The sequence below is a fragment of the Pongo abelii genome, chromosome 7 (assembly GCF_028885655.2).
Source record: "Pongo abelii isolate AG06213 chromosome 7, NHGRI_mPonAbe1-v2.0_pri, whole genome shotgun sequence".
NCBI classification, from domain to species: Eukaryota; Metazoa; Chordata; class Mammalia; order Primates; family Hominidae; genus Pongo; species Pongo abelii.
The window spans coordinates 24,154,247-24,169,232 of record NC_071992.2 but is presented as its reverse complement, the minus strand read 5'-3'; the positions used below and the strand labels follow the sequence as shown (position 1 = coordinate 24,169,232).

The window sequence follows — 14,986 nt, the reverse complement described above, 5'->3', positions numbered from 1 at the left end:
TACAAATTTATACAAAGTTGTTTTTATTTCCCACCCCATGACCCAATCATTTGGCATTAAAACCGAAAAACGAGGCAAGAAAACCAAGAATAAAAAGTAAAGAAATTTTTGTATTATAATGTATTCAACCATTTGTTCTGACTATCTAAGAGAAAAAGAGTATTAGGAAATCCAACTTCAACAGAAAAATTCAAAACTCTTCCAAAGAAAATCAGAAAACTGATCTGTTTAGCCAGAGACCAGTGGTTCATAGTGTTTGATCCTGTGGTTTTTAAATTCCAGGTCCTTGTCTCACCCTAATGTCCCACACTCCAAATGAAACCAGAAGGGCACCAACAATACCCATCCCTCCTCAACCTCTGCTGGGCACCGCAACAAACCAAAAACATTCTTGGTTTTCTTGTTTTAAGGAAATCTTTTTTCTTTTTTCTATATGCTAATCTTCTCCATATCATTTCAATTTTAGTGTATGTGCTGCTGAAGTGAGCACATTTTAAGGAGTTTTAAGCTAAAGTTTCTTTTCTCACACATTGTCATATAAAAGGGGTATTTCTGCTTTGTCCTCTCCCTGCCATCATACCAAAAAATAAATAAGTACATAAGTACAAATTAGAAAAGCTTAAATAAGACTGGTTTTTAAAACCCAATAAAGCAAGATGAGACAGAACTAGGCCCGAAGGGACTGGGAGAAGATTCTAAAATGGAGAGAGGGGAAAAAAAAAACAGAAAAAAAACGGGTTTCCAAAAACACTGAAACCCATGGTATGTGATAACTTTCTGAACCGTCTGGACTTTGACAGGAGTGTCACGTTTTCCAAAGCTGACTTCTGGAAATCTTAACCTGGATTCAGAAAAATTCCAGCAAAGTGAGCCAACAGCCAGGAAGAGGTTATTTTGCAAGAGAAAGGGGGTAATTCCATTTACAAACATATATAAATAGAAATAAAGGCCACACACCTGGGAGAAAAGTTCACTAAAAACTCCCACCCCAACTTGAACTCTCCTAGCTGCTAGATTTTTTCCACCTGTTAAAAAACTAAAAATTACTGAAGATCAGGCACAAAGAGCAAAAGAGCATGTGTATATTTGGGGAAGAAATCGTCATGGTATGCTGGAAAGTTACTGAAAGCCACGGAAAAGGCTTCATCTGCACTCTTTCAAGAGGCCAAGGGAAGCCATTTTCGAATTCAACTCAAGTCACAGGCGTCATCAATTCAATCCCCAGAGAGGATTTAGTCAGCAAGGGCCTACCTATGCCACAAACTGATTTTACTACATGCCTTGCACACCTGCCAGTAATAGCAATATCTACTTGAAAACTTTGCTTCACAGACCTTCCACTGCCTTTCCCAGCTGCCTGAGTAATTCTCTTCAGGAAACTTGCAATGACTTAATTATCCTCTCTGGCTCCAGAAATGGGAACCACTTAGTTGGCACAGCTTAGAAGTATGATGGCTGCTTCTGCTGGTTTCTGCAGCTCATGTTGGCTTTTTTTTTTTTTTTTTGAGACAATCTTGCTTTGTCACCAGGCTGGAGTGCAGTGGCGCAATCTCGGCTCACTGCAACCTCCACCTCCCAGGTTCAAGCGATTCTCCTGCCTCAGCCTCCTGAGTAGCTGAGACTACAGGCGTGCACCACCACGCCCGGCTAATTTTTTTGTATTTTAGTAGAGATGGGGTTTCACCATGTTGGCCAGGAGATGGTCTTGATCTCCTGACCTCATGATCCACCCGCCTCAGCCTCCCAAAGTGCTTGGATTACAGGCGTGAACCACTGCACCCGGTCTGGAGGTCTTAATGGTCCCCCAGAGTCACCCGCTCCACCTGCAGAGTGGCAGTACCACCGTAACTCGCTCTACACAGGCAACAAGGCCATTTTCAGCTGTTACTCAGAAACTTGCTTCTTGGTGATATTAGGTTTAAAAGACAAAAAAGAAATCTTATTCTACACGGTTGGAGAAAGGGAAAATTATAACACAAAAGCCCACTTCAGTCTCTGTTGATTCTGCAAGAGTCACAGCTGAGTTCAGAGGCTGCCTTTCTTCTCACCAGCCCATCTCCAAGCTGTGCAGTCACAGGAAGAACAGGTTCTCGCACAGCTGGATGGCTGGTTCATGATGCAAGATGTGTCCTGACAGGAAAGCTAGCTTGTGGGCATACTTGCAAGGAGCTGGAACTCTGATGGTGCCAGGCCAATTCCAGTACATGTGGCACATTTTGAAAGTCAGCCTGTAGGCCAAGAAGAAAATATAATTCTCATCATCCCCCACCTTCAATTTGTGGCATGCAATACAATACAATAGTCACGGGGATATGACACAGAGCACACCTTCCTGAAAACTGGGGAGCAGAGGAATACATGATGCAGCTTTTTAGAATCATTGTTTTTAAATGGACTTGTTTTTATTCCCACTATTCATAAGTCAGACGACATGGATAAATCTTCTCAATTTAGGCATTTCCCTGTTTTTTTTGTTTTTGTTTTTGTTTTTGTTTTTGAGGGAGTCTTGCTCTGTTGCCCAGGCTGGAGTGCAATGGCACAATTTCTGCTCACTGCAACCTCCGCCTCCTGGGTTCAAGTGATTCTCCCGCCTCAGCCTCCCGAGTAGCTGGGATTATAGGCGTGCGCCACCACACCCAGCTAATTTTTTCTATTTTTAGTAGAGACAGGGTTTTGCCGTGTTGGTCAGGCTGGTCTCGAACTCCTGGCCTCAGGTGATCCGCCTGCCTCAGCCTCCCAAAGCGCTGGGATTATAGGCGTAAGCCACCGCACCCAGCCTCCTGTTTTTATATGAAAACAACACAAAGAGAAAATATTTCTTGTTTACAAGAAAGGGCTGGAGAAAGGTAAGTACCCTAGTGGAGTCTTTATATAACCTGAACTCAATGGCACTGGGTCTCAAGTCTGGCTGTATGTCATAATCACCTGGAACAGATTTAAAAAATACAGATGCCTCAGAATATTTGGGGGGAAGCCTGGCATCAATATTTTTTAAAGCTCTTTAAGTAAAAGTAATTTTAATATAAAACCAGGATTTCCAATCTCTCCTCAAAAAGACACCATAATTGTCAAAGATATGAAGAAAGTCAAGAGGTAAATATATTTGGGGGTGAACAGTGAACCCATCTTAGCTAGCAGGCCGGAATTATTTAAGAAAGAGTAAGTTACTGATGGGCCCACCTCTGCATATGATCAGGGCTCAGGTTTGCGGTGTTGAGAACACAGACATAATGCGTAGGAATGCCACAGCCCTGCCGTACATGATGGGCAAGAAGATAGAAATCCACCCTAGGAAGGAAAACCACAAATCAGTGATATGGTCGGATTCGGCCAGACAGAGCTGGCAAAGATCCTGGAGATCGTTCTAGTTCCTTCAACTAAAGCTCAGAGAGGTCAAATGACTGGACCAAAGACACAGAGGCCAGACCAGGATTAGAACCCAGGTCTCCTGACTCAACAGGCTACTGAAGAATGGTGGTAGCAGGCTGGGTGCAGTGACTCATGCCTATAATCCTAGCACTTTGGAAGGCTGAGGCAGGCAGACTGCTTGAGCCCAGGAGTTCGAGACCAGTCTGGGCAACATGGCAAGACCCTGTCTCTACAAAAAATACAAAAATTAGTTGGGCATGGTGGCATACGCCTATTGTCCCAGTTACTCAGGAGGCTGAGATGGGAGGATCACCTGGGCCTAAGTAGATTGAGGCTGCAGTGAGCTGAGATCACATCATTGCACTCCACCCTGGACAACAAAGCGAGACCCTGCCTCAAAAAAAAAAAAAAAAAAAAAAAAAAAAGGTGGTAGAAACTCCCTTATCTACCTGTAGAAGTTAAGCATACACTATCTTAGCAAAACAAGATATGTTCAACTTTTCACTTAAGAGGTAAAAGCTTTCTTGTTTTTAAATCTTGTTTTGTTTTGAGACAGAGTTTCTCTCTGTTGCCCAGGCTGGATTACAGTGGACTTACTGCAACCTCCGCCTCCTAGGTTCAAGCGATTCTCCTGTCTCAGCCTCCAGAGTAGCTGGGATTACAGGCACACACCATCACACCTGGTTAATTTCTGTATTTTCAGTAGACAGGGTTTTGCCATGTTGGCCAGGCTGGTATTGAACTCCTGACCTCAGGTGATCTACCTGCCTCAGCCTCCCAAAGTGTTGGGATTACAGGTGTGAGCCACCATGCCAGGCCTTTAAATATGTTTTTAAAGCTTCATTCTTTTAGCAGTAGCATCTCTGAGATTCTAGTCCATACCTCTCCAGGAAACCTCCCCATTCCAATACTCAGGAAAGTGATACTATCTCCAACTTATTCTTCCTCCAATACTACATATTTTGCTCACTTACCACTCACAGCTTGTTATTGTATGATCTACCACAGTTCCAGGAGTGGGAGTCACAAAGTTCTGAGAAGCAGCCAGATATAGATTAGTACTGATTTTCTTCTGAACTACAAACACCACCATCTTGGGCTGATAATTCTCAAAAGCTTCAAAACACTTCTGTAGTTGAGGAATCTCATAGTTGGCAACTGTCTTCAGTTGGCCATCAGACACTCCATCACGGTACACCACAATCTTCTCTGGTAGACAGTGGTTCACCTGAAATGACAGCCGGGATGTGGTGACTCACAGAGCCCTCAGGCTACGGACCACAGTCAGTGAGAGGCCCACTCACACTGTGTAACCTGGAATCATGGCAGATCCTTTTGCAGTTAGTCCCAAAGCTACTGTGCCTAGAGGGCAGGGAAAAAAAGCTTCTAATCATTTCTAGACTTCCTTGGGGTAGTAAAACATGCCTGGTGCAGCAAAGGTGTTATAAAACATGAAAGAAAACACGCAAGTTATGAGTCACATGCATACGGCTTATCCACAAACAATGCAAACAAAGTTCAAAGGAATGCTGGGAAAACTGCAGGCTGAATCAATTTTCCTTCTACTTGGATTTAACACTAATAACTGTCGGGGCAAAGAATAAGGTAAAGTGTTAGAGAAATTCTAACATACGACCACATATGCCACAGATCCGCTGCCATCAGACTTTTACCTACTGGAAACATCTCAAGTTGCTGACAAGTGAAACGTCCCTTTACTAAATATTACCCTACAGTCTGGTATGGTGTGAATCATTTTTACTGTAACTAAGTAATTAGCAAACAGCTAGCTATGTGAATTGCCTATGGGTCCAAATTAAATTAAATGCTTGCTTGAAGCAATTTGAAGAATAATTTTTTTCCCATTTAGGGAATATAATTGTGTTCTAGTTGTGTTCAACTTCAATAATTCAAGAATAGCCAGGCACGGTGGCTCAAGCCTATAATCCCAGCACGTTGGGAGGCCAAGACGGGTGGATGACCTGAGGTCAGGAGTTCAAGACCAGCGGATCACCTGAGGTCAGGAGTTCAAGACCAGCCTGGCCAACATGCTGAAACCCTGTCTCTACTAAAGATACAAAAATTAGGCAGGCATGGTGGCACATGCCTCTAATCCCAGCTACTTGGGAGGCTGAGGCAGGAGAATCACTTGAACCCAGGGGGTGGAGGTTGCAGCAAGCTGAGATTATGCCACTGCACTCCAGCCTGGGCAACAAAATTCAAGAGGGTAAGTTCACTTCAACTTAAAATGGAAGTTCCCTTTAAAAGTGCTTTAGTTTAATTCGGTTTTGATTCTAGTGGAGTGTGGTTCATTCTAAGTTTGTGTTCATACTTACCCTCAAAAACCTAAATTATGGGCTGGGCGCAGTGGGTCACTCCTGTAATCCCAGCACTCTTGGAGGCCGAGGTGGGTGGATCACCTGAGGTCCGAAGTTCGAGACCACCCTGGCCAACATGGTGAAACCCTCGTCTCTACTAAAAATACAAAAATTAGCCAGGTGTGGTGGTGCGCACCTGTAGTCCCAGCTACTCAGGAGGCTGAGGCAGGAGAATTGCTTGAACCTGGGAGGTGGAGGTTGCAGTGAGCCGAGATTGCACCACTGCACTCCAGCCTGGGTGACAGAGCGAGACTCCGTCTCAAAGACAAAACCAAACCAAAAAAAACACCAAAAAAACCTAAATTATGAATTAGGTTTAGATATAAATTATATATATATGTATGCACTGTTCCTTACAGGTTACTCTACATGAAAATGTGGTTTCCAAGAACACTTTAAAAAAATAAGCACTTAGAATCCCTTTAAAAAGTTGAGTTTCAGTTTTTTTTTTTTTTTTTTTTTTAAAGAATTGAGGTCTCACTCTATTGCTCAGGTTAGACTGCAATGGTGTAATCATAGCCACTGCAGCTTCAAACTCCTAAGCTCAAGAGATCCTCCTGCCTCAGCCTGTCAAGTAGCTGGAACTACAGGTGCTTGTCACTATGCCAGTTAATTAAATTAAATTAATTAATTTTTTTGAAACAGAGTCTCACTCTGTTGCCCAGGCTGGAAGGCAGTGATGCAATCTTGACTTACTGAAATCTCTGCCTCCCAGGCTCATGCAATTCTTGGTCCTCAGCCTCTCAAGTAGCCGGGGACTATAGGTGTGCACCACCATGCCTGGCTAATTTTTGTATTCTTAGTAGAGACGGGGTTTTGCCATGTAGGGCAGGCTGGTCTCAAACTCCTGACCTCAGGTCATCCGCCTACCTTGGCCTCCCAAAGTACTGGGATTACAAGCATTAGCCACTGCGCCCAGCCTAATTTTATTTAAAAACATTTTTTAAAGACGGGGTCTCACTATGTTGCCCAGGCTGGTCAAACTCCCAGCCTCAAGTAATCCTCCTCCCTCAGCCTCCCAAAGTGCTGAGGTTACAGGAATGAGCCACCACTTCTGGCCCAGAATTTCAAATATTAGTGAACCCTTTTCCTAAGAAGCCTCAAGCACTACATTTACAAGTATGTAATTCATCTTCACAGTCTCAGATTGCACCAGTTTGTGGTACTTTTTATTTTTTCTGAGATGGGGTCTCACTCTCTTGCCCAGGCTGGAGTACAGTGGCACCATCTCTGCTCACTGCAACCTCCACCTCCCAGGCTCAAGCCATCCCTCCTGACTCAGCCTCCTGAGTAGCTGGGACTACAAGTTTGTGCCACCATGCCTAGCTAACTTTTGTATTTTTTGTAGAGATGGAGGTTTCACCATGTTGCCTGGGCTAGTCTCGAACTCCTGGACTCAGTGATCTGCCTGTCTTGGCCTCTCAAAGTGCTCAGATCACAAGTGTGAGATACCACACCTGTCCTGTAGTACCTTTAAAAAAATTTTTTTGGCTTTCCAGCATCTACTCCATCTTTTCTCAGTAATAGCACTTGAGTTTCCTCCTGCCCCCAAAAAGACATAGTCTGGTGGGACTATTAGTCAACGTGCCCTAACCCAACCCAAGGTTTCCCAACCTGTCAGCACTACTGACATTTGTGGGTGGATAATTCTTCATCCTAGAGGGCTGTCCTGTGCACTGTAGAATCTACATTTAGCATCATCCCTGGCCTCTATTCACTAAATGCCAGGAGCAACCTCTCACCCTTATGACTAAAAACGCCTTTGTATATATCACCCACTGGGAGGACAAAATTGCTCCCAGTTGAGAACCACTTCACTAACCAAAGGATGTGTAGATGACTCAAGCCACACCAACAGACTGCTCCTCCCTTGCTCTCCATCTTGAGTAGAGAACGCAAAACAGTGGAGTTTGGCCCTTCAGTGGCAGTGACTTTTCAGGCCCCTGCTTCTGAAACCCCAGGAGTTAGCCTGAATCATGCCCATTTCCCAGCCTGGGGCTCCACCTTCTCACCAATCCTCTCAGCCTCTGCAGGATCTTGCCAATTTCTATTCTGCTCAAGTTACCAGTTCCTGTTAATTCCCAAAGACTCCTAACTAACTCGCTGTGTTAAAAGGGTAGGTAACCCAGGAGGCCAGATCTGGAAGAAACCCTCATTTGACAGACAAGGAAACAGACAGTACACTGGATTTGGGGTCAGGAGACCTGGGACTGAGTCTGACTCTGCTGCTCCTTTAGCTGTGACCTTCAGGACTCAATTTCTTCAGTTGAAAAGTGAAGAAAAATGATCACCTCACCTTCTTCTCAGGGTTGTTAAAAGGGATAAAGTAAAATTTACATAAATAAATAAATATACATATACACATATATATTTATATAAGTTTATTTATATATGTATATATACACATATATATGTATATATATATATACACATATATAGAGAGAGAGCATACACAAAAGTTGAGACCGAGCTAGATGAAGGATATACAGATATTCCGAAGCACAAAGAAGGGACTTAATAAATCAATGGAGTGAAAAATAGAAGGCCGGGTACAGTGTTGCTCATGCCTGTAATCCCAGCACTTTGGGAGGGTGAGGCAGGCGGATCACTTGAGGTCAGGAGGTTGAGACCAGCGGGCAACATGGTGAAACCCTGTCTCTACTAAAAATACAAAAATAAGCCAGGCATGGTGGCGTGCATTGAACCCAGGGGGCGGAGGTTGCAGTGAGCGGAGTTTGTGCCTCTGCACTCCAGCCTGGGTGACAGAGTGAGAGTCCATCTCAAAAAAAAAAAAAAAGAAAGAAAAATAGAAATCAAATTTGACTTTGGTAATTACTGGCATCACCTTCTTTAACATTTGCCAACTAACCACTGAGTTCAAGGCATCACGCTCAGCCCTATGTAGGCCTCCAACAGAACTGAAAGGAATCAAGGAGCTGAAAAATCTAAAAATAATCAACAATGTTAAGCTGTCTAGGTCATCTAGTCTATTTTCTTCATTTTGTAAGTTATAAAACTATGGTTGAGGGAGGAGTCAGAATATAGGACAAATCACAAGGCTAAAACATAACTCTTAAATGTGTTTTTTTTCTTTTTTTTGAGACAGGGTCTTGCTCTGTCACTCAACCTCCCGGGCTCAAACGATCCTCCTGCCTCAGCCTCCTGAGCAGCTGGGACTATAAGCATCGCTGGGACTACAGGGATGTGCCATCAAGCCCGGCTAATTTTTTTATTTATAGTAGAGATGAAGTCTCAATATGTTGCCCAGGTTGGAACTCCTAAATGTATGTTACAAAAACCACTTCAGTACTCAGTAGATACATGAAACAGTAAGTAATGAATGTTCTTGAAAGCAAGACTGTGTTTATTAATCTTGGTATCCCTTAGCACTGCGCAGAGGGGCAAGGGTCAGTTAGGCAAAAAACATCTGCTGAGTGTTTGACATGTTTTTATATGTGGCTCCATTCATTCACGGAACAAATACTTCACGTCCACTAGATACGAGCCACTGCATTTATCTCAGAAAATTAAAACATTATTATTTTTGAGATGGAGTCTCGCTCAGTCACCCAGGCTAGAGTGCAATGGTGTGATCTTGGCTCACTGCAACCTCTGCCTCCCGGGTTCAAGAGATTCTCCTGCCTCAGCCCCCGAGTAGCTGGGATTACAGACACCCGCCATCATGACCGGCTAATTTTTGTATTTTTAGTAGAGATGGGGTTTCGCCATGTTGCCCAGGCTGGTCTTGAACTCCTGACCTCAAGTGATGTGCCTCACTGTCTCGGCCTCCAAAAGTTGCTGGGATTACAGGTGTGGGCCACTGCGCTCAGCTAAAACATTATTTTAATACTATCCAGATCCTCACGGAACTCAAATTAAAAAGGGGAGGCAGACGCATAAATGCCCTCAATATATTATAAATAACATAATAAAGATATAAATGCTATGGCAACAGAGGAGTGTAAGAGATTTGCTCCCTGGAGGGAGAAATGTGTCAGGAAAAGGCATAAAGAATGAGTTGGCCAGTAGTGGTGGCTCACACCTGTAATCCCAGCACTTTGGGAGGCCGAGGTGGGCAGACCACCTGAGGTCAGGAGTTTGAGACTAGCCTGGCCAACACAGTGAAACCCCGTCTATACTAAAAATACAAAAATTAGGCGGGCATGCTGGCAGGCGCCTGTAATCCCAGCTACTCAGGAGGCTGAGGTAGGAGAATAGCTTGAACCCGAGAGGCGGAGGCTGCAGTGAGGCAAGATCATGCCACTGCACTCCAGCCTAGGCAACAGAACAGGACTCCGTCTCAAAAAAAAAAAAAAAAAAAAAAAAAAGCCAGGCGCAGTGGCTCACGCCTGTAATCCCAGCACTTTGGGAGGCTGAGGCGGGCAGATCATGAGGTCAGGAGATCGAGACCATCCTGGCTAACATGGTGAAGCCCCGTCTCTACTAAAAAAAATACAAAAATATTAGCCGGGTGTGATGGCGGGCGCCTGTAGTCCCAGCTACTCGGGAGGCTGAGGCAGGAGAATGGCGTGAGCCCTGGAGGGGGAGCTTGCACAGTGAGCCAAGAGCGCACCACTGCACTCCAGCCTGGGCGACAGAGTGAGACTCCGTCTCAAAAAAAAAAAAAAAAAAAAATTCTGTTTATGTTAATGTGCTGAATTTGCTAATTTTTTTTTTTTTTTTTTTTTTTTTTTGAGACAAGGTCTTGCTCCGTTGCCTAGGCTGGAGTAAAATGGTGTGATGATGGCTCATGCAGTCTGAACTTCCTGAACTCAAGCAATCCTCTTACCTCAGCCTCCTGAGTAGCTGAGACTACAGGCATATACTACCATATCCAGCTAACTTAAAAATTTTTTTATACATATGAGGTCTCACTATGCTGTCCAGGCTGGTCTTGAACTCCTGGGCTCAAGTGCTCCTCCTACCTCGACCTCCCAGTGTTGGGATTACAGCCACGAGCCACTATGCCCAACTAAAAATTTTCCTTAGAGATGGATCTTGCTATGTTACACAAGCTGTTCTCAAACCCCTGAACTCAAAAGATCCTGCCACCTCAGCCTCCTGAGTAGCTGGGACTACAGGCATGCACCACTGTGCCTGGCTTATTGTTATTTCTAAGTAAATTAATAAACATTGAAATTTTTACCTTCTAATATACTAATTATTGACAGATATGTATCCATATAAATAAAAACTCTTTGGGGCCTTCAATAATATTTAAGAATAAAAAGGGGCCCTAATATCAAAAATTTTGAGAACTCCTGAACTAGAGATACAAATCTAAATACAGATATTAAATAAATCACATGTGAGCTTAAGATTGTCTGGGAGGCTTCGGGTGGTGAACCATGAATTCTGAGAAGCCCTACAACTCAGGACAACTGGAAAAGCTGGGCAAAATATGAAAACATGTAGTTTCTCAAGGCCTTAGATGCATCCCAGCATCAGAGGAGGAAGGATGGCGCCCAGGGAAATCAGCCAAGCATGCGAAGGCATTCTTCTCTGGCAGGGCTGATGATTCCACCATGGGAACTAAAAAGCTGTGAGGTGGAGGAGTGCTTTTTATTTTGAACAGCTTTATTGAAATATAATTAGAAATACCATAAAACTCATCCTTTTATTTACTTTACTATTAGTATTTTTAGAGACAAGGCCTCACTGTGTTGCCCAGGCCTGAGTGCAGTGGTGTGATCATAGCTCACTGCAGCCTTGAACTCCTGGCCTCAAGCAATACTCCCACTTTGGCCTCCCAAAGCTCTGGGATTACAGATGTGAGCCAGCACGCCTGGCGAGACTCACCCACTTAAACTATACAATTCAATATTTTTTTAATACTTTCAGAATTTTGAAACCATCACCGCTATCTAATTTTAGAACATATTGATCACCCCAAAAGATTTTAATCCCATACCCATTGGCAGTCAGTCCCCCAGTGCCTCCTTCCTTCAACTCCTAGAACCTACTAATGCCCTTTGTTTCCATGGGTTGGACTATACTAGACAAATAAAATCATAAACTTTTTTATGTTTAAATAATTTCACTGAACATAACATTTTCACAGTTCATCCATGTTGCAGTACGTCTCAGTCCTTCATTCCTTATTACAGAATAGTATTCCATTGTATGCATATGTCACATTTTCTTTGTCCATTCATCAATTTGTGGACATTTGTGGGTTTTTAAAATTATTTCATTTTATTTAAAATTATTTCATTTTATTTTTGAGACAGAGTCTTGCTCCGTCACCCAGGCTGGAGTGCAGTGGTGCGATCTCAAGTCACTGCAACCTCTGCCTCCAGGGTTCAAGCGATTCTCCTGCCTCAGCCTCCCTAGTAGCTGGGATTACAGGTGCACACCACCATGCCCAGCTAATTGTTTTTGTATTTTTACTAGAGTTGCAGTTTCGCCATGTTGCCCAGGCTGGTCTCAAACCCCTGGCCTCAAGTGATCCGCCTGCCTCAGCCTCCCAAAGTGCTGGGATTATAGGTGTGAACCACTGCGCCTGGCCCATTTGTATTATTTCAATTTCTGGCCATTATGAATAATGTTGCTACAAACATTTGTGTACAAGTTTTTGTGTGGACTTATGTTTTCAATTTTCTTGGGTACATACCTAGGACTAGAATTCTTGGGTCATGTGGTAAATCTGTTTAACTTTGATTTTTATTTTATTTTACATATGGAGTCTATGTTGCCCTGGCTGGAGTACTGTGGCTATTCACAGGTGTGATCATCACACACTATAGCCTTGAACTCCTGGGTTCAAGTGACCCTTCCACCTTACCTTTAAGAGTAGCGGGGACCACAGGCTTGCATCTCCAGGCCTGGCATGTTTAACTTTTTAAGGAACTGCCCAACTGTTTTCCAAAGTAGCTGCATTATTTTATTTTACAATCCCATTAGCAATCTATGAAGTTTCCAATTTCTCCATGTCCTGGACAACACTTTTATTACTTGTCTTTTAAATTTTATTTTAATCTTTTCTTTAAAAGGGTCTTACTCTGTCACCAAGGCTGGAGTGTAGCGGCACAATCACAGCTCACTGCAGCTTTGACCTCCCGGGCTCAAGCCATCTTCCCACTTCAGCCTCCTGAGTAGCTGGGACCACAGATGTGCACCATCATGACCATATAATTTATTTTCATTTTTTATTTTTGTAGAGATAGGGGTCTCCCTATGTGGCCCAGGCAGTCTCAAACTCCTGGGCTCCAGCAGTCCTCCCACCTTGACCTCACAAGGAGCTGGGATTACAGGCATCAGCCATCATACCTGGCCTCTTTTAAATTTTAGACATCCTCGTGCACATGATATGGTACCTCATTGTGTGTCTGTATGTTTTTAAATTAAGAAACTATTTTTTAGAGGAATTTTCAAGTTTACAAAAAAACCTGAGGCAATAGTACAGAGTTCCCATATGCCCTCCTCCCACCTCCTATCCCCACCCATAAACAGTTTCCCCTTTTGTTATCATATTGCATTATGGTACATTTGTTACAACTGATGACCAAATGTTGATACATTAGCTATAGTCTACAGTTTACATATTTGTGTTGTACAGTTCTATGGGTTTTGACAAACGCATGTTATCTAGTTTCACTGCCCTAAAAATCCTGTGTGCCACGTATTCCTTTCTCCCCCTTCCAAACCCTTGACAGCCACTTTTTACTGTCACCACATTTATGCATTCTCTAGAATGCCATTTATCATACAGCTGGAATCATATAAAGCCTTTTCAGATTACCATCTTTCACTGAGCAATATGTATTTAAGATTCCTCCACGTCTTTTCATGGCTTAATGGCTTATTTCTTTTAACACAATATTCCATTGTCTGGATGCATGGCAGTTTATCCACTCACCTACTGAAGGATATCTCTGTTTCCAAGTTCTGGCAATAATGAATAAAGTTGCTATAAACATTCACGTGCAGGTTTTTGTGTGGGCGTAAGTTTTCAAATTATTTGGGAAAATATCAAGGAGCGTGATTGTTGGTATGTGTATGTAAGTGCATAGTTAGTTTAGTAATTAGCTGCCAAACTGTTCTGCAAAGTGGTTGTACCATTTCCATTCTCACCAGCAGTGAATGAGCATTCCTATGGCTCTATACCCTCACCAGCATTTGGCATTACCAGTTTTTGAATTCTGATCATTTATAGGTGTGCAGTGGTATCTCATTGTTTTAATTTGCAGTTCCCTAAGGGCAAGTGATATTGAACACCTGCTTGTATGCTAATTTGCCATCTATTTATCTACCTATTTTTGAGACGGAGTCTCGCTCTGTCACCCAGGCTGGAGTGAAGTGGTACAATCTTGGCTCACTGCAACCTCTGCCTCCTTGGTTCAACCCGTTCTCCTGCCTCAGCCTCCTGAGTAGCTGGGTTTACAGGCGTGCGCCACCATGCCCAGCTAATTTTTTTTTGAGATGGAGTTTTGCTCTTGTTGCCCAGGCTGGAGTGCAATGGCACAATCTCGACTCACCGCAGCCTCTGCCTCCCAGGTTCAAGTGATTCTCCTGCCTCAGCCTTCCCGAGTAGCCGCGATTACAGGCATGCGCCACCATGCCCAGCTAACTTTGTATTTTTAGTAGAGACGGGGTTTCTCCATGTTGGTCAAGTTGGTCTTGAACTCTCTACCTCAGGTGATCAGCCCACCTCGGCCCCCTCTAAAGTGCTGGGATTACAGGTGTGAGCCACTGCGCCCGACCTAATTTTTGTATTTTTAGTAGAGATGGGGTTTCACTACATTGGTCAGGCTGGTCTCAAACTCCTGGCCTTGTGATCTGCCCGCTTTGGCCTCCCAGAGTGCTGGGATTACAGACGTGAGCCACCGCACCTGGCCTTATCTACCTATACTCTTTGGTGAAATGTCTGTTGGGCTATTTTGCTCATTTTCTAATTGGGTTGTTCATTTTCTTACTGTTGAGTTTTAAGAGTTCTTTGTATACTTTATAACAGTCCTTTACCAGATACGTGTTTTGCAGATATTTCCTCCTAATCATGGCTTGTTGTTTCATTCTCTTATCAGTGTTTCCCAGAAGTTTTTAAATTCGATGAATTTTCGATGAAAAATTTATCAATTTTTCCTTTCATGGGCTTTTGGCATCATATCTAAAAAGTAATCACCAAACCCAAAGCCACCTAGATTTTCTATGTTATCTTCTATAAGTTTTAGAGTTTTGCATTTTAAACATAGGTCTATAATTTGTTTTAATTTTTGCAAAAGGTGTATGGTCTATGCATA

General features: G+C 43.2%; 1 protein-coding gene across 8 annotated transcripts in view; it reads right to left on the bottom strand.

Moving 5' to 3' along the window:
* Positions 1-14,986, bottom strand: part of PIWIL2 (piwi like RNA-mediated gene silencing 2) — a 93,509-nt gene continuing 78,523 nt past the window's right edge. For 6 of the 8 annotated variants that reach the window (XM_054561324.2, XM_054561325.2, XM_054561320.2 and 3 more), the window contains 3 exons: positions 4,344-4,597; positions 3,181-3,288; positions 1-2,228 (listed from right to left, as the gene is read on the bottom strand). In XM_054561324.2, coding sequence (XP_054417299.2) covers positions 2,072-2,228; positions 3,181-3,288; positions 4,344-4,597 — 519 coding nt within the window. In that variant the 3' untranslated portion in view covers positions 1-2,071. The remainder of the gene's footprint in view (positions 2,229-3,180; positions 3,289-4,343; positions 4,598-14,986) is intronic. The other 2 variants (XM_054561327.2, XM_054561328.2) reach the window with 1 other exon arrangement.